Source organism: Canis lupus, chromosome 6 (genome assembly GCF_048164855.1).
Source record: "Canis lupus baileyi chromosome 6, mCanLup2.hap1, whole genome shotgun sequence".
NCBI classification, from domain to species: Eukaryota; Metazoa; Chordata; class Mammalia; order Carnivora; family Canidae; genus Canis; species Canis lupus.
This window is the reverse complement of record NC_132843.1, coordinates 48,121,689-48,144,644: the sequence shown is the minus strand read 5'-3', so window position 1 is coordinate 48,144,644 and position 22,956 is coordinate 48,121,689. Positions and strand designations below refer to the sequence as shown.

General features: G+C 41.2%; 1 protein-coding gene across 8 annotated transcripts in view; it reads left to right on the top strand.

The window, feature by feature from the left end:
- BECN2 (beclin 2) overlaps nt 1-22,956 on the top strand; it is a 157,015-nt gene that overhangs the window by 23,401 nt on the left and 110,658 nt on the right. For 2 of the 8 annotated variants that reach the window (XR_012032895.1, XR_012032894.1), the window contains 2 exons: nt 10,731-10,896; nt 14,957-15,170. The exons of 3 other annotated variants lie outside the window; for them this stretch is intronic. Coding sequence is in view for 1 of the 5 variants with exons in the window: in XM_072830395.1 (XP_072686496.1) it covers nt 7,914-7,951 (38 nt within the window). In the remaining 4 variants the exon portion in view is untranslated. Of the gene's footprint in view, nt 1-7,913; nt 8,378-10,730; nt 10,897-14,956; nt 15,171-22,956 lie in introns of those variants that run through there. 3 more of the 8 variants (XR_012032900.1, XR_012032896.1, XM_072830395.1) reach the window with 3 other exon arrangements.

Sequence of the window (22,956 nt, the reverse complement as noted above, 5' to 3'; positions counted from 1 at the left end):
AGACACAATAGTAAAGGGGTTTTGCTTGTTTGTTTTGCTTTTGTTATAACTATAATAATGAAGAAAAAGGCTTTTTCAAAATCTATGTTGATTTCAGACTTACAAACATGTGAACTCAGCTGTGTCAATCCCCCCAGGGCTGTCCCCTGCTCTGTCCCAGTGTGCGGGTCCTAAGGCCTACAGTGAGATTCTGAGCAGGTATTGTCACTTCCCTAGGAGACTGCTTCCTGTCTGTTTTGTACTAAACTTCCCCAACTCCAGAGCTTCTCAAGGCAGATGGATAGAGTCACATGAGCCAAAGTCTAGTGCCTGGACAGTTCTGTCACTCTGAGCACTCTGTTTCCCTTCTACCCATTGGAGAAGTGCCCTTATTATGGTGGATCTGTGTTCATTCTGTTTCACCTCTGGTAAAACCAATTCAGCATGATTTGAGCAAATACCTTGGCCAGCCGTGGTCCTGGACAGAGTCTGGGCTTTGAAACCAGACAGATCTAGTTTCAAAAGATGGCCCTGACACTGGGGACCTGGGACAGTCACTGAATCTCTGTGCATATCTCCTCATCTATGAAACCTGTTCATGTAATTTGGAAAGATCCACATGCAGATGGGCAAGACCAGTGATCTGTAGCACAGTAGTCCAGAAATGAGAAGGTCCAGATAGAGCCCCCAGGACCTCATAACAATGTCGCTGGTAAGACTACCCCTCTACAGTGTTCACAGTGTACTTTTTTGAACTCTGTACTTCTTTGTTCACCTGTGACATGGGGGCAACAGTACACTGCATTTTCAGGTTACTGAAAGAATTCAATGAAGTAATGCACAGAAAACACTTAGAATCAGCCTGGTGCGTAGTGAGAAACTAGTTGTACCAACACCATTTCTCCTGTATTTTATTTCTATTTTTACATCTTAGATAATGGAATTAACATATCTAAAAATGTCGAAGGAGAAATAGTCGTTAATTAACCATTTGGTTCAGAGACTCCTTTAAGAATGCAATAGTGTGGAACAGGCAACTCATAAGTCACAAAAGATCAATAATTATCACCATATTGTGCATGGGAAACTAATATAATACTGTATGTTAACTAACTGGAATTAAAACAAAAACTTAAAAAAATGAATAATCACTTATTTTAAAGTTTACCTGGGATGCCTGGGTGGCTCAGTGGTTGAGCGTCTGCTTTTGGCTCAGGGTGTGATCCTGGGGTCCTGGGGTTGAGTCCCACATCGGCTCCTGACAGGGAGCCTGCTTCTCCCTCTGCCTGTGTCTCTGCCTCCCTTTCTGTGTCTCTCATGAATAAATACATAAAATATTGTTTAAAAACCCCAGCTATTCCCATGTATCCTTCATAAATCTATTTAAAAAAATAAAGTTGTTTACCTTACTCTTAGCTAAAGAGAACAAATTGATGGTCACCAGAGGGGAGGTGGGCAAGAGGATGGAGGAAACAGTTGATGGGGATGAAGGCGTGCACCTGTCGTGCTGAGCCCCGGGTGATGTATGGAAGTGTTGAATCACTATATTGTACACCTGAAACTGATACTACATTGTATGTTAATGAACTAAAATTTAAATAAAAACTTTAAAAAAAAGGTGCCTGACAGCTCAGTCAGTTAAATGTCTGCCATCGGCTCAGGTTGTCGTCTTGCAGTCCTGGAATGGAGCCCTGCATTGGGCTTCTTGCTCAGCGAGTCTGCTTCTCCCTCTCCCAATTCATGCTGTCTCTCTTGCTCACTCTCTCTCACAACAATAAATAAAACTCTTTTAAAAAACTTAAAAAAAAAACTTTAGAAAAGTTATTCACCTTACTCAAGCCTGAAGATATGCAATTTCAAAAAAGTAAAATAATAATTTTCCACTTTATAAGGGAAATATAAGATGATGTCAAATAAATGTGATATTGTGGGGAAAAGGTGGAGATGTTTACTATAAGGATGGATATGTGAGGAAAGATCCTTTTGTACATTTTAAAGCAATATAAATTTGCAAAACACTTTAGGAGGTTGGATAATTTGGCAATGTCTGTCCAAATTTTGAATGAACTTTCTTATACACAAATTATCCTATATTTAGGAACCCCGGAATATTTGTATGAGAATGTGAAAATAACAAAAGCATACTTGTGAGCATCAGCTCTGGACTAGACTCATGTCCAGGCACAATGGGAGGGGAAATTTTTCTCAAGGACCCAGAACCAAGACAGAGAAGAGGCAGAGATAACTACCATAATTTCAGATTGCTTGAAGGAGTGATGAAGAAGATGATGCTATAAAGAGAAAGCTAGCTAATCAGGGAGAAGGGGGAGGAGGAGGGTACTGAAGGCAGGATGAGGTACTGAGGCAAGCAAGGTCAGGGAAGGCATCACCCAGGAGAAGATGTGGGGCAAGAATATTTGGATCTTTGGAGAAATAGCATGAAGGACAATAACAGCATAATAACCATAAATAGAGGCATGGTAAATGAAAATAAGTAAAGATAAACCAATTTTATGGTATATCGTGCAGTTGCTAGGAAGAATTTAGAAACATGTTGGAGAAAAGACATTACTGAACAATATACTGTATGTAGTATAATTACTTTGAAAAATAGAACTATACGTATGAATGAATATTTTTCATTGGTATGAATATTTTTTGAAAAATTAGAATCTGGGCAGCCCCGGTGGCTTAGCAGTTTAGCACTGCCTTCAGCCCGGGGCCTGATCCTGAAGACCCGGGATCAAGTCCCATGTTGGGCTCCCTGCATTTGAGCCTGCTTCTCCCTCTGCCTGTGTCTCTGCCTCCCTCTTTCTCTCTGTGTCTCTCATTAATGAGTAAATAAATAAAAAGTCTTTAAAAAAAGAAAAATTAGAATCTGTTACAATGAATTTAGACTATATCACTAATTTTTAAATTATGTGTGTATATATAATTAAAATTCAGTAAATTTTATGGACTCTTTCCCAAGGACATATGAAATATGAACAAATTTTGTATGTCGTTTTTGGAAGCTCCAGTATCAGATTTAAGAATTCCTGATACAGAGTTTACAAAAAGGAGAAAAAAAAAATGAGACAAGTCTTGTGACGTCAGCTTTGTTTCTGAGCTCTTTAGAGGGTAAATCACACTATATGCTTGAAAGATAAAACTATTGGGAAGAATTCTTGAGGCCATTAGCTCTGTAGCTTAATAAATAGGTAATCTGTCTTGTTTTGTCTCTATGTTCATCAACAACCATCTAATTATGACTTGGCTTCCCACATAAATTAGTTTCCAGGGAGGGAATATGTTGATCACATTGGTCACTTGATGGTGCTTCTTTTAAAGATGTTCATTATTACTGGGGATTCTCGTTGGTCTTGTATGAGTCTAGTGACATGAAAATGTCAATGAGAAGTAGCTGTTCACTGATGCACAGTAGAGGCCAGGGTCATGAGGCTGAGGACCAGCTCAGAGACAGGGAGACCTGATGTTTCCAGGCCCCTGGAATACCCATGTATTGCTCCAACAGCACCCACCTGTACAGACAGGGTGCCCAATGGTGTTAATTTTGTCTACCCCTCCTTGTTTGTACATCAAAGATCCTTGATCTCAAAGAGTTTATAATATTTTCTGAGAGAATGGATTATTTAATGGAAACCAGAAAAAAAAATATACTACAGTGCAAGGTTAGAAAAGAATGTAAAAACTGACGGAATTTGTAAATAGTTAAGGAAGTTATAAAAGGCTGATGGGATTATCTGGATAGATTGCATTCTAAACTGGACTTTCCCTGAATTTGACTGCATTTCCTTGGTTAAAAATCTTACAAACTGTGTGGATTTATTTTCTTTTGCTTATTACAGGAAGGCCTGGCCTAATAAAATGGGGTCACTTTCCTGTCTTTCAGAGATTTATAGCAATGTGATTGTTCTGGGCAATGCCCTCCAGGACAAGAAGGCTGGGAGTCTTCTGTCTCTGGATCATTTACCACGATATTGACACTTTGATCTGGAGACTCCCTAATGGTTCTGAAAAAGAAACTTGTTTAGTCTTCCAAACAAAGAATGTAGTTCACAGACAAGAGGCAGTGAGAATTTGGTCCTGGCTACCAGGTGGCCTGGTTCTGTATCTCCACTCACACAATTCCCTGTGTGACCTTGGACAAAGTATTTAAACCTCTTTGCTTCCATTTCTTTTCATTGATAAAATGGGGATGATAATAGAACTTCATACCGTAGCTGTGGGAACTTAAAAGCATGTAGAAGGTCTTAGGGAATGACAGGGTCTACTATAAATCCCCAGGATATATTACTGACAGAGTGAGAGAAAAAGAGAGAGGCAGAGAGGCTTAGAGATACCTAAGATGTCTAACTCAAGAGTTCTCAAATTTTAGAATCATGACAGACAGATTGTTGGGGTCAGAATGACCTTCCTATTTCTGTAGTTTTCCCAGACTCTTTGAGCTTAAAATATTTAACAAGTCAAGTTACCATATTTTGGGATAGCATTTCCTGGACCCCATCAGGTCTATGGGATGATTAGATTTAGTTGAGGTCATGAGGATAGTGCTCCCCACGATGGGATTAGTGCTCTTACAAGACACCAGGCTTGCTCTGTCTGCTTCCAACTCTGCATGTGAGGACAGAGCAAGAACATGGATGTTTACAAGCCAAGAAGAAAACTCTCACTGGGTGACGGGCACTGTGGAGGGCCCTTGATGGGATGAGCACTGGGTAGTATATGTTGGCAAATTGAACTTCAATAATAAAAACCAAAAACCTCTCACCAGGGATGCCTGGGTGGTTCAGTTGGTTAAGCATATGCCTTCTGCTCAAGTCATGATTCTGGGGTCCTGGGATTGAGTCCCATGTTGGGCTCCCTGCTCGGTGTGGAGTCTGCTTCTTCCTCTGCCTGCCAGTCTTCCTTCCTTTCTCTCTCTCTGACAAATAAGTAAAATCTTAAAAAAAAAGGGGGGGGGGATTATTGAAAAAAACAACAATAACAAAGTCTCACTAGAAACCATGTTGGCTGGTACCCATATAATGGGATTTCCCAGGCTCTGGGATTGCGAGAATATGTTTGTTATTTAAGCTACCTAATCTATGGTAGTTTGTCAAGGCAGCCTGAACAGACTTAGGCACCTGTTGTTGCTACCATCCCCTGCCCCATTAGATTTGTAGGTCTGAGTTGGAGTCTGGAATCTGCTGTTTTAACCAGGTGATCTTGCTGTAGGTAGTCTTCAGGAGACACTTAAGAAGTGCATAGGATAGTCTCTTTACGTGCTGAGAACTTGGTGTCATGCATTAACTCTGTCCTGTACCTTTCTACCATATGCTCTCCTGCATTCTGATAACTCTGTTGGCTTTCCCTCTCCCAGAAATTTCTTATACAAAACCACAACCAATTCCTTTAAGAGGTCAAGGAAAGGGGTGCCTGGGTGGCTCAGTTGGTTAAGTGTCTGACTCTTGATTTTGGTTCAAGTCATGATCTCAGGGTCATGAGATCGAGCCCCACATTGGACTCTTTGCTTAGTGGAGAATCTTCTTGAGATTCTCTCTCTCCCTTTTCCTTCTCTTTCTCTCAACACTTGTGTCCATGTGCACTCTCCCTCTCTCTCTAAAATGAATAAATAAAATCTTTAAAAGGTCAAGGAAAAAGTTACTTTAAGATCATAACATTTGTAACCAGAAAGGCAAAAGATGTGATAATCATAAAGATTTAAAATACATTACAGAAAATTAAGAGGAAAATAATATGGTTGAAATAAATATATTATAGAATTATTTCCAAGGTCATATTAACAGTTTAGCATTGAATTAAAAATATACAGACAAGCAGCCAAATGGTATCTGGCTCTGTCCTATAAAATGTAATGAAGTTCTGGTCACAGCCCATTGTTTCTAGCTTGCGTTTTCAACACTAACTACACCAAATCTTTTCTCCTTGGTAGATGCCTTTGCAGCCTATTTTTCAGTTTGCCAAGATCAACTTTTCTCACAGCCACCTCACTTTCTCTTTTATTCATCCATTCATTCAAAAGATATGAGAAATCAAAGGTGAACCACCCAGAAGTGGTGCATGCTTTCACGGACCTTCCACTCCATTGAGAAGATACATGAAGACCAAGACAATCTAAGACTGTGATGAGGTGGATAAACAAAACACATATAGTAGGGTATCCCTGGATGGCTCAGTGATTTAGCGCCTACCTTTGGCCCATGATGCAATCCTGGAGATCCGGGATCGAGTCCCACATTGGGCTTCCTGCGTGGAGCCTGCTTCTCCCTCTGCCTGTGTTTCTGCCTCTCTCTCCCTCTCTCTGTGTATCTCATGAATAAATAAATAAATAATCTTTAAAAAAAAAACACATATAACAAATGCAGGCCAGGGCAGAATTTTGAGAATAGAATGTGTTTTGTAACTTTGTAGGTGTGTGGATATTTCCAACACACACAAGGATGATGGATGTCTAATGAATATCCATCATACAGCTTCAGTAGTCTACACATACTTGTTTTCTTTGTGCTCTACTCATTTACTTCTCCTAATTACTTGGAAGCAAATCTGAGACATTATATCATTTCACTTATAAATATTTTTGTATGTATATTACAAAACATAGCTAGGAAACCACTACCACATCTTAAGAAAAATGAAGTCTTCTTTTTCTATCTGATCAGTGATGGAACCTACTTTTATAAATTGGTCTAAGAAGGTCTCATTAAGATTAGATCTGAGACCCAGAGCAATATTTCTTTTTTTTTTTTTATAAGATTTTATTTATTCATGAGAGACACAGAGAGAGAGAAGCAGAGACACAGGCAGAGGGAGAAGTGGGCTCCATGCAGGGAGCCCGGCATGGGACTCGATCCCGGGTCTCCAGGATCAGGCCCGGGTCCGAAGGCGGTGCCAAATCGCTGAGCCACCCGGGCTGCCCCCAGAGCAATATTTCTTAAATTATCTATGGTCAAGAACCGGTTTTTCTGTTTTTGTTTGTTTGTTTGTTTGTTTTCATTTCCAATGATGTGGATGAACACTTTTGTGAAATACAATGAAAATAAATTGCCCCATAAGCAAAATTTTAGAAGATTCTATAGAACAGGTGCTTGAAGACTATGTTTGTCTATGGGTCATAAGCTAAGATTTTCTTTTTACATTTTTAAATAGTTGGGAAAAGTAAAAAGATTTCGTGATATGCAAAAAGTATGTGAAGTTCACATTTCAGAAGTTCTATGGAGCTTTCAGTTGTTGATGTACACTTTCACACTCGCTTTTGGATATGCTTTCTACCTTCATTCCTTTCCTTCCCTTTTTCTTTTTTTTTTTCAGAGAGGGAGCAATGAATGGCAAAGGGAGAGAGAATCTTTATTTTTTTTCTTAAAGATTTTATTTGTTTCTTCATGAGAGACACAGAGAGGCAGAGACAGCACGCTTGAAGCACGCTCCATGCAAGGAGCCGGATATGGGACTCCGGGATCATGCCTTGAGCAGAAAGCAGATGCTCAGCCACTGAGTGACCCAGGTGTCCCAGGGAGAAAGAATCTTAAGCAGACTGCACACCAACCACAGAGCCCAATTCAGGGCTTAATCTCACAACCCTGAGATACTGACTTGAGCTGAAATCAAGAGTAGTCCAGCACTTAAATGATTGAGCCACCCAGGCACCTCTTGGGTATGCTTTCATATGTCTTCATGCTGCAATGGAAAAGTTCAGTAGTTATGACAGAGACTTGTGTGACCCATAGCTCTAAAGTATTTGCTATCTGGTCTTTCACAGAAAATGTTTTCCAACTCTGACACTAAATTTAAGCCGCAATTATTATGTTCAAGAGACATAAAATTATTCTATCAATCATTACAAATGTTAATCTCAATTTTTGTGCTTTTCTTGCTGGAAACCTATAATGAACAGTTTGCAAACTATGTGTTTGTTTCTCCCACCTTTATAGCTGAGCTGCACAAAATTCATGGACCACACCCTGAGTAGTTCTGAGATAGAAGACAGAGGAAGGAGAGATGCAATGAGCTACAGGAGGAGCATTCCAGATACTCCTAAAGTGACAAGTACAAAACCAGTTATAGGAAGGAGCTTGGCATGGCCTAGGCTGATGAGTTGATGGCCGTAGGCAGCGTTCCCATACATGGGTATCTTTTGGCCTACACGGGCTTTTAAAACAAATTAGAATTCTGTGCCAGTGTTTTTGCATGGACTTATTTCTTTTAAAACTTGGATTTGAGTTCTTTTGAGGCAATCTGAAAATACGGCATCATGGACCCATATAGGATATTTAGTAACCTGGGGCAAAGAAGCATCTTTCTGCAGGAAAGGGATGTGTGAGTGCACTGCAGACAAACCAGTCTTTGACCCCTGTTTTACAAGGTGACACAGGTCAGGGGTCTGGGGCAAAGTGAACAAGGGGAAAGTGGGCAGGAACTGTTTGGAAAGGCAGTTGGGGATCAGACCCCTTAGGACTGACAAGTGCTAGAAAAGACATTAGATATGAAGAGTTCCAAGTCAAGGAGCAAATTTGGATATTAAGGTCACTTAAGGTCAATCTTCAGTTATGTTGATAGCAGACTGACAGGAGAATGGCTGGGAGGCTATGGGTGAAGCCAGGGGAGAGTTGGCAGACTGGACTAAAGATTGGCAGAGGAAATGGGGAATGTGAGACGTATTTTGTAGGAAAAATCAGTAATACTTACTGAGGGATTTGAGGTGGGATTGGGAAAAGAGAAAAATCAAAGGTGGTAGAAGATGACATCCAGGTTTCTGACTGGATCCACCAGCTGGACGGTGTGGCCATTTATGACAATGGAGGACAAACAGAAGGGGGAGGCAAGGAGATAGTGTTCAGGAAGAACTCCCAGAGCGCCATCTCGGACTGCGTGAACAGTCTGTGAAACTCAGAAATGAAACTGCAGGTGGCAGTCGGCAAGAGTGTGAAGGTTGGCAAGCAGGCATTCCTCTCCTGCAGTCTTAGAAAAGTCAGCCCAGTCCCTTCTAAAGATCACCAGCCCCTGCTCCACACTATCCCATCCTCACCCCCCAACATCCACTGCAGCAAGTGCAGGAAGCATTCACTGAGGATGCTCTTTCTTTTTTTTTTTTTTTTGAGGACGCTCTTTCTATGAGGCAGTCTCTGATGAAGCATAAAAGTTGTAAAAATCCCTACCCTTATAAAGATCATAGTCTGAGGCGAAAATTATAGTTTTTTAAAAAAATATATTTTATTTATTTATCCATGAGACACACACACACACATAGAGAGAGAGAGAGAGAGAGAGAGAGAGAGGCAGAGACACAGGCAGAGGGAGAAGCAGGCTCCATGCAGGAAGCCCAACGGGAACTCGATCCTGGGTCTCCAGGATCACACCCTGGGCTGAAGGCAGGTGCTAAACTGCTGAGCCACCCAGGCTGCCCTGAGGTGAAAATTCTAGATTTTTAATCACATACAGTTTTACTCTGAGCTTTGCAACTCTGCTGACTCCATCACACTTACATGGAAACTGCCAGCTGAGAGGGTGGGAACTTGTGTTAGAAGGTGGAGGGGTGTGTGTGGGGGAAAGTGGAGGATATGAGGGGAGGTTGGCTCAATGTCAGTGGATGGAATCCAAGGAATATGAATGAGGTAAGGGGACCAGACATGGGAGGGGGTAATGACTAGGGAGGCTGGTGATGGAAGGGTGGCCCGAACACAGTCCTCGAATGGATGAACCCTGTAATTCCACACATGTCAATCTTCCTCTCTGGCCTGAGTCTCTTCTCATCAGTGCAAGGCTTTAGACTGAACAGATGGTAGGGAAACTGTTGTGGTGGGATCTATTATGGGCCTTGTCTCAATATTTCCTAATATTATGAAGTACTAAATGATGCAAATAATTTCTGCTATGTATTGAAATGAATTGAGTTTATTCTTCAGTGGGAGAAGAACAGGCTGGAATTACACTAAGAGTGGATTCTACATGGCTAACATCATAAGTATCTTGATGAAGGAAAAGTTTGCAAGACCTCTAGACTAGGCCATTTTAAACCTTCTTCCAACTGCAATCTGTGGTTTTAAAGCGTCTGTGTGGAAAACTGGAAGATACTCGATATCTTTCAGAATCACAGCAAGTTCTTTCTTTCTTTTTTTTTTTTTAAGATTTTATTTATTTATTCATGACAGACATAGGCAGAGGGAGAAGCAGGCTTCCTGCGGGGAGCCCGATGCGAGACTTGATCCCTGGACCCGGGATCATGCCTTGAGCTGAAGGCAGATGCTCAACCACTGAGCCACCCAGGCATCCCGCAAATTATTTCTGAATTAAACCAGAATATAAATAAAAAGTAACACATGAGATTACTATCTTTTACGTCCCCATTTCTATTTTTTAAGTTCTGGAATTCTTGTATAAGAAAAGGAAAAGCCCATCCTCTCATATTGGGGAGCTGGCCTGGTGCTCAGTCACACACAGTGTTCTCCTGATAAACATAATCAATTTCATAGAGCATTGACCTCAAACAAGGCCATTCTGTGACCTTGTTCATTACTGATCAAGAGAAAAAAAGACCTCTCCACTTTTACTTCTGAACATAGATGAAAACATCAGTATGGTCCAAACTGCGAAAATAACCAAACTCTCTCCTGGGTGATACGAATTATTATGAATATGAATAGAGTGCTGCTTCTTTAGCAATTATGATTTTAGCTTTATGTCATTCTTCTTCCTGTATAGAGTAGGCTGATTAACTTACCTAATTATGACTTTCCTCTGCTTCCTGACAGGATCCAATCCCAAGCAATACCTTCTTCCCTAAACCTGCCTCAAATCAGCTAACACAAACCAAAGCCATCAACACCTTTCTGTCACCTCTTAGAGAGACACCCTGTGAATGCCCATGGTGTACATTCTCCACCACTATAATGGAGGATAAACCCAACTTGTTCAATGGTAGGTGTGTTTCTAATGGTTTTGGCTAGAGAGTATTAACACATTCCAAGCTAAACTATTCCCGGGAACATGAGCCAAAATGACCAGTTGTAAATGTTTGTTGTCTCTCACCAAGAAACCCGGAATCTTCTCAAAGTGGGGTATAGTTGATACTTCTGCAACTGTAGAGCATTTTTACTCAGCTTCTTATGGTTTAGAAATGCCAGAGAAGTAGTTGTCCATACACATCAAAAGTCTTAAAAGACTTTAAAAACCTAAATAGGTGAGGGATGCCTGGATGGCTCAGTGGTTGAGCATCTGCCTTCTGCTGGGGGTGTGATCCCAGGGTCCCAGATTGAGTTCCGCACTGGGCTCCTTGTGAGGAGTCTGCTTCTCCCTCTGCCTGTGTCTCTGCTGCTGCTGCTCTCTCTCTCTCTGTCTCTCATGAATAAATAAACAAAATCTTAAAAAAAAAAAACCCTAAATAGCTCAATGTGAATTGTCTGAAAGCACGTCAATCATTTGGAGGTGAGTGGGTGTAGGGTTTGATAGGGCAGCAGCATACAGCCTGCAGGAAAGTGGGCCACACAGCTCTAGGGATGTCCATTTCCACTGACTACAGTGAGAACAGAAATACCGGCATTGTGTGGCATGCCGGTACTGGGTTAGGTAACGGCATTAGGTGAAAAGTAGCTAGGGACATTAAAAGAGTTTCATTTGACTTGAATATTAACCAAAGGGCATCTGAATTGTCAATCAGCTAAGAAGGTCTCACTGGTGAGATGAGAAATGCAGAAAAAGTTCTCATAAAGGAAAACACAACCTCCAAATCCCTCACGCTGCCATGACAACAGTAGCTCACAAATGATGCAATTGTACGAGCAGCTGGGGGACACAGGAGATGAGGGCAAGATCCCACCGTGAGGGAAATGGAAACCAGGCAAAGGAAAATGTAAGCTAATTCTTGTCACAAAAAATAAAATCAGTCACAGCTGTTAGCTATAAGAGGAAAAAGGGAATAAGTGTATTTTACTTTCGCACGATGTCTTTCATCAGAGGTTATTAAAACACACTTCACTATTATTAAGTCATTACTTGAGCACCATGCTGAGTGGGCAATCACCATTTATGGGCAATACGGTCAGCTCAGTGACTCATGATTAGGACAAAAAGGAATAAAACATTCCATAGCAAATGTCCATGGTCCTAAGTATTGCAAGCTTATTTGAACTCCCTAATTCTTTCTTATCAAAAAATTTTAACTTTATTTTATAAAGTTTAACAATAAAAAAAACTTCTCTCCAAATGGGTAAAATGAAATCTATTGGCTAATCTTGGTAAAGAGTATTGTATTATTTTTCCAATTTAGCTGTATATTTGAGCTCTATCAAAATACAAAGTTATGACAAAATAATTAGAGCATCTATGCCTGCTGCTTTATGAGGGCAGGGCTTTTTGGCTCTTTTGCTTGTTTTTGAGAGAGAGTGCGTGTGAAGGGAGGGACAGAGGGACAGGGAGAGAGAAAATCTTAAGCAGGGTCCCCACTGAGTACAGAGCCCTACCCTGGGCTCAATCTCATAACCCTGAAATCATGACCTGAACCCAAATCAAGAGTCAGATGCAACTGACTGAACCACCCAGGTGCCTGGCTGTTGTGTCCATTGCTATGGCCCAGTGCCAAGTCCAGAGCTTTGCCCAGTTGGTGATCAATCAATGTTTGTTGAGTGGACAATAGGCATTCAATGAACTGTAGCAACTGTTAGTAAATGTAGCCTGCCAATGCCTTCTCACAACTAAGCAGCTCCAACAAGTTCTGTATTATGGGGCATTCTCTGACGACATCCTTGGCCACTGATATTCTATTTATTCCACACATATTTCCCAGTGTCTGTAGGATGCTAGGAACCGTGCCAGATGTTGAGTATTCAGAGTTGATGAGTATCTAGCACGTGACTGGTTATATTTAGACAGGTATGAAACATACAACTCACAAATGGGGAATTGACCCCCAGTGGTGGCAAACAGAGGGCACAGGATGCCCAGAGAGGCTGGGGCAGGGGAAGAGGAGAGAATAGGAAGAATGAACTACATGCAATGGGCAAAGAAGAGGACAGTATAACACCAGCCTAGAAAAGTGGATGAAGACAGGTGTGGGGGAAATGAATTTCCCTCCACTTTTCTGAGTTCTTGACTGAGAACCCTGTAACAAAAGAGAGTTAACAAGAGAAGAACAAGAAGTTTAGTAATATTGTAGGGGCTCTGAATATGTCATCCCAAATATGCCACACTGACATATTGATTATTTGGATTTAAAGGTACTTGAGAATCAGCCGGTACAAAAATGACACTGATCTTTCCTTGTCCCCCTGACAGCAGGAAACAAATCTTCCATGGGAAACTTAGCCTCCCTGCATCAGGAGGGTGAAAGGCATCTTTATCACCAGAAATGGGAATTTGGGGCTGAAAAGGCAGTATTAAAAAAAACCTGTTAATTCTTTACCAATTTTCTACTCCAAGCCCAAACCCCTCTGCCTTGTCAATTCTTTGTAAATTCATTTTCTTTTTCTAAAATACAAACGTTTAGAAAGCTTTCTGCTCTGGTCACTTCTTTGAATCTCTCATGTTTATGGGGCTCCTGTACATACTTACTAAAATAATTCTTTTTTTCTCCTGTTAATCTGTCTTATGTCAATTTAATTACTAGACCAGTCAAAGATCCTAGAAGGGAAGAAGAAAAACTCTTTCCCCTACCACATTTGTACCTCTTATACATATGGGAGATACCTAGGGAAAAATAAGCAAATTCCCCGAGGTAGCTTAGAATTCAGGCTTCAAAGCCATCTTAATAGGGAAAGGGGAGAGGAATGTAGGCCTCTTAGGGGAAAGTGAATGAGTTTTAGGGCAGGTACCTGGTCCCTCAGAAGAACAGATGGGAGGTGTGATGGTCTGTCACTTAGCATATTTGAGTGTGATAAGGATTTGTAGTCTCCTCTGCTGTGATAAGAGTCAATCCACCTAGGCTGATGAAACTCCTGGGGAGGGAACTTATGACAATTGGTGACTTTTGGAGGTTCTGACCTCCAAACTGAACTTATGACAATTGGTGACTTTTGGGCAGTTCAGAGAAAAGCCTCTCCATGCATTTGCTGTTTTCCAAGTGCCCACAATTCAAAGCCATCAATATGCCTACATGGCATATTTTGTGGTGGCACATCCTGCCACCTTCCACAGGCCACGTCAGGCCTTGTAGATGAAGTCATGGGCTGAGCTTTTAGTCAGAGCAGTGAGAACCCTGAAGGATATCAGCTGGGGGAATGGTGTCACTGGACATGCAAGTTTTTATTTATTTATTTATTTATTTATTTATTTATTTATTTATTTATTTGGACATGCAAGTTTTAAACATCCTTTAAACTATTGTCAGAGTCCAAAATCCTTTCCACTGAATCTAACTGCCAGACTCTTTAGGGGGTCAAGGTGGAATTTCTAAAAACTAAGAGAAAATAAAGCCTCCATTGGTAACAGCAGTGTGAGGCAGCCAAGGACATGGAAGCCCATCAAGCCAACTGCCTAAATGTAGTAGCTAATGCTTAGTTAGTGCTTAATCTTTGTCAGGCATTATTTTAATTTCATTAAAATAATGAACTCATTATTAAATTAAATCTTTAAGTCTGTGAGGCAGCTGCTATTTTCTTCTGCATTTTTACAGAGGAGATTTCTGAGACTTGGAGAATTTTAAGTAATTTTACTAAAGTCACAGAGCAAGTAGGGGAAACACTAGTCACATTCCAGCAGGTGGGCTCCTAAATGGCAATGGTAGTAGAGAAGGAGATCCCGATGTGCCAACCCAAGCATGGCACTTTGGCATAAGGATTACCTCGAGCTGGAGGCAGCTTAGAATCAAGAGACGCAGGAGGAATGCCTGAGTTGGTTTAAGCGTCTGACTCTTGATTTCAGCTCAGGTCATGATATCAAGGCTGTGGGATAGACTGCACTGGACGATTAAGATTAAGATTCTTTCTCTCCATTTCCCTCTGACCCCTATCCCCTCTTAATTTCTTTTCTTTTTTTTTTCTTTTAGGATTTTATGTATTTATTCATGAGAGACAGAGACACAGAGAGAGAGAGAGAGAGGTAGAGACACAGGCAGAGGGAGAAGCAGGCTCCATGCAGGGAGACCAATGTGGGACTCGATTCCGGGACTCCAGGATCACACCTTGGGCTGAAGGCAGTGCTAAACCGCTGAGCCACCCGGGCTGCCTCCCTCTTAATTTCTAAGGAAAATAAAGAGAGATGCAAGAACAATTCTTTGTCCTCCTTCTCTGTCTGAAAGTAGAACATATTTCCCTTTGTAAAATTGTCCTCTGTACCAGTAAGAGAACAGCAACTCTTGCCACCAGAGATGAAAGAGTTTCATGGACAAACCTTATTAAAGTAACTCTATCTTCCATTAGTCTCCCTGTATATCTCCTAGTCACTTTGTCGATTTATCATTCCTTGAGTAATTTATCATTCCTTTCCTTTGGTAAAAACCCTGAATCTAACCACATCTTCTTTTATGTGAACTCCCCTGTATATAAATATGAATAAAAATTGTGTGTCTTGGGGTGCCTGGGTGGCTCTGTCTGTTAAGCATCCAACTCTTGGTTTCAGCTCAGGTCATGATCTCAGGGTTGTGAGATCAAGCCCTGAATTGGGCTCCATGCTCAGTTGGGAGTCTGCTTGAGATTTTCTGTGTCTGCCCTGCTCCCAACGTTCTCTCTCTCTAAAATAATTAACCTTTTTTTAAAAAAAAATGTGTATCTTTTCTCATTAATACATCTTTTTCTAGCTTAATTTGCATGCCCTTAGGGACTGAACTAAAAAGAGGAGAGGAAAAATTTTTTATCTCCCTTATAGTAGTAATGGGAGTCTAGATCACAGGGAATTGGGCAGGCCACACATCCATGTGGCTGCCCTAAGATTCAGACACCCTGATACCTGGATCCCAAATCACTGTGAAAGCACTGTAGTCACAGAAGACAACCACAAAGTAAAACCTACATCAACACAATTTAAAAATAACCCCCATAGATTCCTGGGTGGCTCACCAATTGAGCATCTGCCTTTAGCTCAGGGCTTTATCACAGAGTTCTGGGATTGAGTCCTGCATCAGGCTCCCTGCAAGGAGCCTGCATCTCCCTCTGCCTATGTCTCTGCCTCTCTCTCTGTGTTTCTCATGAATAAATAAATAAAATATTTTTTAAAAAAATAAATAAATAAAAATAACCCCCCAAAGCCTCTTGGATCCTATTTCACAGCTCTAGTTTCTCTTGTCACTGATGGAGAGAGTTCCTGCAGAGATCAGAGGGACTTCAGCCTGAGCCCTACACTCTCTAGAATCCCTTCCTCCCTATTGGGGCTGGAGCTCCTGGAACCCAGCATCCAAGACACAAGACCACACCAGTTTTGTTTTGCTTTTTAATAGATAGACTAAGAGAGAAAGTGTGTGTGAGTTGGGGGAGGGACAGGCAGAGGGAGAGAGAGAGAGAATCTTAAGCAGACTCCACACAGCACGGAACCTGACACGGGGCTGCATCTCTTGATCCTGAGATCACGACCTGAGCTAAAATGAAGAGTCAAATACATAACCAACTGAGCCACCCAGGTGCCTCCATGCAAAGTTTAGGTGGCCCCTTCTCTGGCACTCCTAGGAGGCTCAGGCTCTTCTAGAGTTGGCATCTTCCCATGTTCTCTGCCTGCTGGCCAGCCTGGGTGTGAATTCTTTTGGTCTTGCCTCCCTCTTGCTACAAGGCACCTTTGATGGATGCCTGCTCTGATGTTCTGGACCACAGGCACTGCTGATTCAGGATGTACATAATACCTATAAGTCACTACACAACAGTGACTCTTAGCAGGGCTGAAGCCTTCGAGCTCTTGAAAAAAATGAGACAGCAGCCATTCTAGAGTTCTAGGCCAGAAGTTTCAAAGTGTGTTGTTGCTAGACCTGCAGTAATTGATCACCTGGGAACCTGTTAGGAATACTCAGGCTCCTCCCTAGGTTTTCTGAATCATAAACATTAAAGGCTTGTTTAATAAGCCCTCCAAGGAGGTAGATTATTGTTGCAGCAGAGCCCCTAATCCAGTTCAGATTTAGCAAACTAGTCCATCGGTCAAATCTAGCCTGCTACCTGTTTTTGTACAACTTGCAGGCTAAAAATGGATTTAAATTTTCAAACAATTAGGGGACAAAATCTAAGGAAGAATGACATTTAAAGATATGTGAAAAATTATTTTAAAATCAAATTTTGGTGTCCTTAAATAAAGTTTTACTGGAACACAGCCATGCCCACTCATTTTCATATTGTCTCTGGCTGCTTTTGAGCTATAATGGTAGAACTATGGCAGAGACCATAAAGCCTAAAACATTTATGATCTGATCCTTTGGAGAAAAGTTTGTTGACCCCTGGTCAAGGCAAAACTGTTTTGAAATCAGCAATTTTTGGTGAAGTGTGGCAGCTGTCAGCTGCACCCCAAACAGACTAGTTACACGGAGGGAAAGCAGTCATCCCAGACTTTGCTGTGTAGAATCCATTTCTGTGCCATGCAGTTAAATTAGTTTATGTCTCTAAAAGATGATAAAAATGGCACTGGGATTTTGAAAAGTTCCCAAAAGCCCAACCAATCCCATATACAAATAAATATATCTAGTTTTCACAGCCCCAAATTTCTTCCACTGTTGGAAATTTTGCCAGATAGGCCCAGCTAGTGTTTCTCTATGCCTCTGTGGGGCAAATATAGGGCAAGGAGCTTGATTGTCTTGGCTAATTCAGAGTGTCCATGAAAGAAGACTAATGAGGGTAGGAATTCTGAGGGCTGAGGAATGTTGAGCTTAGCTTGACCTAGGACTCAGTTACATTCAGTTCACAGTGAAAACCACATGCACAAGCCACATTCACCGAAACACACTGCATAACCAGGGTGCCAGCCACATGTGGGGAAAGGCTACAAAATGTAAATCAAATCTGTCTTAGCTTCTGGCATAAGAAGTAGAGTCCAAGAAATGAAGCTAGGCAAGTGGTTAGATCTTTGAGGACCTTATATAACACAACATGGAAGTTGGAGTTTCATATATTCATGTAACTAAAAGTCATGGCAGTGTTTTAAAAATGAGGGAGTTACACCTCCTTAATGCCACATTGTACTAGGCTCTAGAGATACAAAATAATGCTCTTACCCATAAAGAAATCATGGTCTAGTGGGAGAAACATATGTAGGCAAACTTTTTAACACTTTACATCTTAGATTACTTTTAGGATTTTGGAAGTTTGTGAATTCAAGGCACCTTAAATTTGGATATGCAGGTTCCCAAGCACCCCCCGCCCCCAACTTCTCACAGAGGTGTGGACTCACGAGGACTGAGTGGGTATGCCATATGGGAGAGGTAGGGGTATTCTAATCAGGTGAGGACCAGAGAGGTGTGGGCAGTGAAGGAATTCACCCAAGACAGAACAGAAGAGATAGAAGCTTATTGAATGTACCACAAGGGGTGGAGGCAGGACAGCAAAGGAGAGAGCATCTGCAAGGAGGTGGAGGTGAGGTGCTATAGTTATAGGGCAGAGTGAAAACGTATGGGAATATTCCAAATTTTCCCTTTTTTGGTAATCTTAGGAAATGTGCCTGGTTGTAATTGGTCATTTTGTGACAGTTCAGTGATCATTGTGGGACCTTGTGCTTTGCTCAAGTTTCCATGGCTCAAGCCTGTTACCTAAATGCAGCCTCCACATGAAGCAGGGAGTCTGGGCCACCATGAGAGCACCTCAGACAGAGGCTCAGCTGGTAACAAGGCAGTGGGCAGCAGGGGTTGTGTTTGTTTTTGGAAGGTCAAGGTGTTTGGTGTGCAGGTGAGGGGTAGGAGGCTGTTTGTGATGAAGACTGTGTTCTGGGTCTGTTTAAACTGTGTCAATTCCCAGTTTTTCTCTTACTTGTCTGGGGCTTTTCTTAATCTCAATTTCCTCATCACTAAAATGAGGGTCATAGTTGTGCTTACTTTGTAAAAATATTGTGAATCTTACGCAAAACCTAAATAGTTTAGCATAATACCTGCTAATACTGCTGTCAGTAAATGTTCCGTATTTGTGCTAAAGAACAAAAATTTCACTGAGTAAATTTGAAGATCTAATTGGCTTTATTAAGTAATTTGGGAATTGGGCAACAACTCATCTAGCAAGTAGGTGGGAGTTCTGAGGAATTGTACAAAATGAAAGGTTTTTCTAGAAAGGAAGGTGGGGCAAAAAAAGGTACCAGCAACAGAAAGGATTATTCAAGGAAAGGTTACTTTCCCTGAAGGGGAAGAACAGGAGATCTTCTGTAGATGACTTCACCATTGCTGACCAAGAAATTCCGGACTGATTGGTTTAAAATTCCCCTTCTGGGGAAGCTGACACTGCAGTTAGGTTAGGTATGAGGTCTTGCTGGATCTTAGCAAAAGTGACTGTATTTGGGACCTGTTCCCCTTTAAGATTTTACATTATTATTATATCTGAGTTCCAAACAATTAAGCCAGAAGCAAATTAAGCTTTAACATAATCAACTACATCAACCCTCTTGATTGACAGAGGCAGGACATTGAGGGGTGGGGGAAAATGGGTGAAAGGGGTCAAAATGTACAAACTTCCAGTTACCAGATAAGTAAGTCCTGGGGGTACCCTGTACACATGGCAACTGTAATTAACAGTACTGAACTGCATGTATGAAAGTTGCTAAGAGAGTAGATCTTAGAAGTTCTTATCACAAGAAAAAAAGTTGAGACTATATGACGTGGTGGGTGGTAACTAAATTTATGGTGATCATTGTGATCTATACATATGTCAGATTATTATCATGCACACCTTAAACTAATAAACTAATACAAGGTTATACATCAATTATATCTCAATAAAACTGGAAAGAAAAAAAAAAAACAACAGGACATTTACCTCCACCTGGTCAGGGATAGCTTCACTCATTGATTTTTGAGTGTGTACCTGGTACATACCATTATTACTATATATATACATACATATATATATATATATATATATATATATATATATATATATACACTTTTTTTTACTTAGGTCATCTGCATTACTTGGCACATTCACTGTGACATGGGCAGTATGGAAGCCAAGGCTTGCTGTCTAATAAAGACGTTCCCAAGACTTTAACAGTGGCTTTGCAGAGGCCAGCGTGGGAGATGTGGGGTGGGAAGTAGTCAACTACAAGGAGAGTTTGCACTGTTTCACATTAAAAACTGGTTTCAAATTTCGTTTCATTTTGCTTTGTTTCAAGTATTTCTTAGGTATCCTACTTTTTAGGAAGACTACAGGTAAGCTAATCTGATCAGGGGTGAATGAGAACATTTTCTTGAAGGAGCCATGATTCTGGTTCCACTTTTTTTTTTTTTCATTTATATATTTTATTTGAGAGAGAGAAACTGAGAGAGAATGTAAGAGCAGGGGAGGGGCAGAACAAGAGGAGGAAGAGAATCTCAAGCAGATTCAGCACTGAGCACAGAGCCTGACACAGAGCTGAATCTCATGACCCTGAGACTATGACCTGAGCCAAAACCAAGAGATGCTTACCCAACAGTGCCACCCAGGTACCTCTCTGGTTCCACTTTTATTTCATCTGCTTTATTAACCATGCAAAGGATCACATGGTAAGGGCTAAAACTCTGTATCCCTTAATCATTTACTTCTGAGGACCACAACTCCCATTTATTTATTTAAAAGATTTTATTTATTTATTTTTTTGCGGGGGGAGGGGGCAGAGACACAGGCAGGAAAAAGCAGGCTCCATGCTAGGAGCGCGATGTGGGACTAGATCCCGGGTCTCTGGGATCATGCCCCGGGCTGAAGGCTCATGCTAAACTGCAGAGCTACCCAGGCTGCCCTACAACTTCCATTTAGAAAGATAGAAAATGAAAACAAGATAAAATAATACAAAAAGGGGATTGTCTTCAAACTAGAAAAAACTATGCTCTATAGAGTGGAGTAAGGTACTGCTCAGGATCATTCTTGTGGAGTCTATACACATTCTTCCTCTGCTCCCATAATATCATTGCACACTGGACCCCTGAGGAATAATAGGGCAGGTTGAAGGAAGGCACCTCCTACCCCAGCTCCAGGTCAGCTTCTGGCTGAATCCTGGAGGTTTCACAGAAATCCTGATTTTCATGGAACTGGCTTCCTGTTACTTATAGAGATTGGTAGCTGAGCAGAGTCCCACTTCCTTGGCCTGCTTTCTGCCACTCAGTCCATTGGTCCCAGTAGAGTTCCAGTCCAGGCTGGCTCACAGCACTCTGAGTGGCTGGATGTCAGGTGCAAGGCTCCCCCACTTCTTACATTCAAGTCACTTGATATGGTCCATTAGAAGGAAAACCACAAGACCATAAGGCCGCATATCAGTAAACCAAGATTTAATACCTCACCTAACTGTAGTTTCAACTTCCCCACAAATGGAACCATTAACCAGCCAAACTGGAGTTCCTTGGTCAACACTAGGAGGCCATTGCCTGAGGGATCCCTTCCCCAAGACCCTGTTAGGCCTCACTTAAACAATGCGTTCCATACTAATAAATCCGTTTCTTTTTATGCCCTCTCTCTGCCTTTAAAAATCTTTCCCTTTCTGCGGCTCAGCATAGCTCCCCTCTACTTGCTAGAGGAGGTGCTGCCTGAGTCATGAATAATTTAATGATGTCAGTTAGATCTTCAATTTTTTTTCAGTTGACTTTTATTTATTCTAACAGGTGTAAGGATGGCTTGACTCACCGTTACCCAAGCAATTTTTAGCTCTGCATCAAATACCTACTAGTTACCAGAAAACAAAGGAGGCCAATTTGCTGAAACTAAGTTAAACCAAATCAGTTTGTCTAGGAGTCAAGTAAGACGATAAAAAATATTTAAATTGGTCCTGAGGCAGAAGCACTGCTCTCAAATTATATTCGAAATCATTCGGTCCTTCTAGTTAGCATGCCTTCTAGTAGAAAAAAATGACCCACTGGATGTGGGAGCCCAGCCCAGTCCAGTTAGGGTTTCTCTGTGGCTCTGAATGCTGGGCTGGTCCTGGGATCTCAGTGTCTCAGTAGAATGGCTGGGACCACCCAGACTGAGGGATGTCCACAGCTGGTTTGGAGGCAGCAGTAGTTTTCCAGAGAATAAGGGCAAGCCATAGATTTAACATCAAGGTCATTTAAGGAATGGTCAGCCTACCTCAAACCAGCCCCTGAGACCTATAGCTGGAGGAAGAGAACTTTAGTTCGTCTAAGTGACTCTGTAGCCAAAGGTAAATATCTATGCTATACTCTGAAGTCAGTCTCCCCTAGGATAGGAGAATAGTCACTAAAAGGCCACTCAGAAAATGTCTTCACAATTGTGCAAAAATACTGCACCCTAAGATTCAACTTCTCTTATAGAAGGGGTTTGGAGTTTCCAAATTTAATTAATTAATTATTTATTTTTTTAAAATTTAATTTAAAAAACAATTGTAATGCAATCCTGAAGTCCCGAAGAATAAATTTCTCAGGTAACTGTGAGTCAAGTTTGTTAATAAAGTGAGGAACTTTATTTGACTCTTCTTAGCCTCAGCTTCTTCATCCTTAAAATGGGAATAATAATTCCTAAGGAATAAATAAAATAGTCTCATTTCTATTCCACCTTTACCCCCACCCCTACATATAGAGCCACCCTTCCCCCTCCATACCCACCTGGGTAATTTCTTCAGGTTTCAACCCTAGAAATCACTTTTTATGAGAGGTCTTCAGAACTGTCTCAGAAAATCTGAGCATGTACAGTATGATCACCTAAATTGTTGTGGTTGTTCATTTACTTTTCCCTTTATTTGATCTGATTTCATGATTTAAATATCTGGCTTTTGTTAGTCATTTCTCTGGACCTACTTTGGACACCAAAATCCAGGTCTGTTAGTTATGCAGAGTCTTTATTCATGATCCTGTATTTCAATAACCACCCTGTTATCCCCAAATGAATAGGAATCTATTTGAAAAATTAAATACAAAAAAAAAAAAAAAAAAAAAAAGGGCAGCCCAGGTGGCTCAGC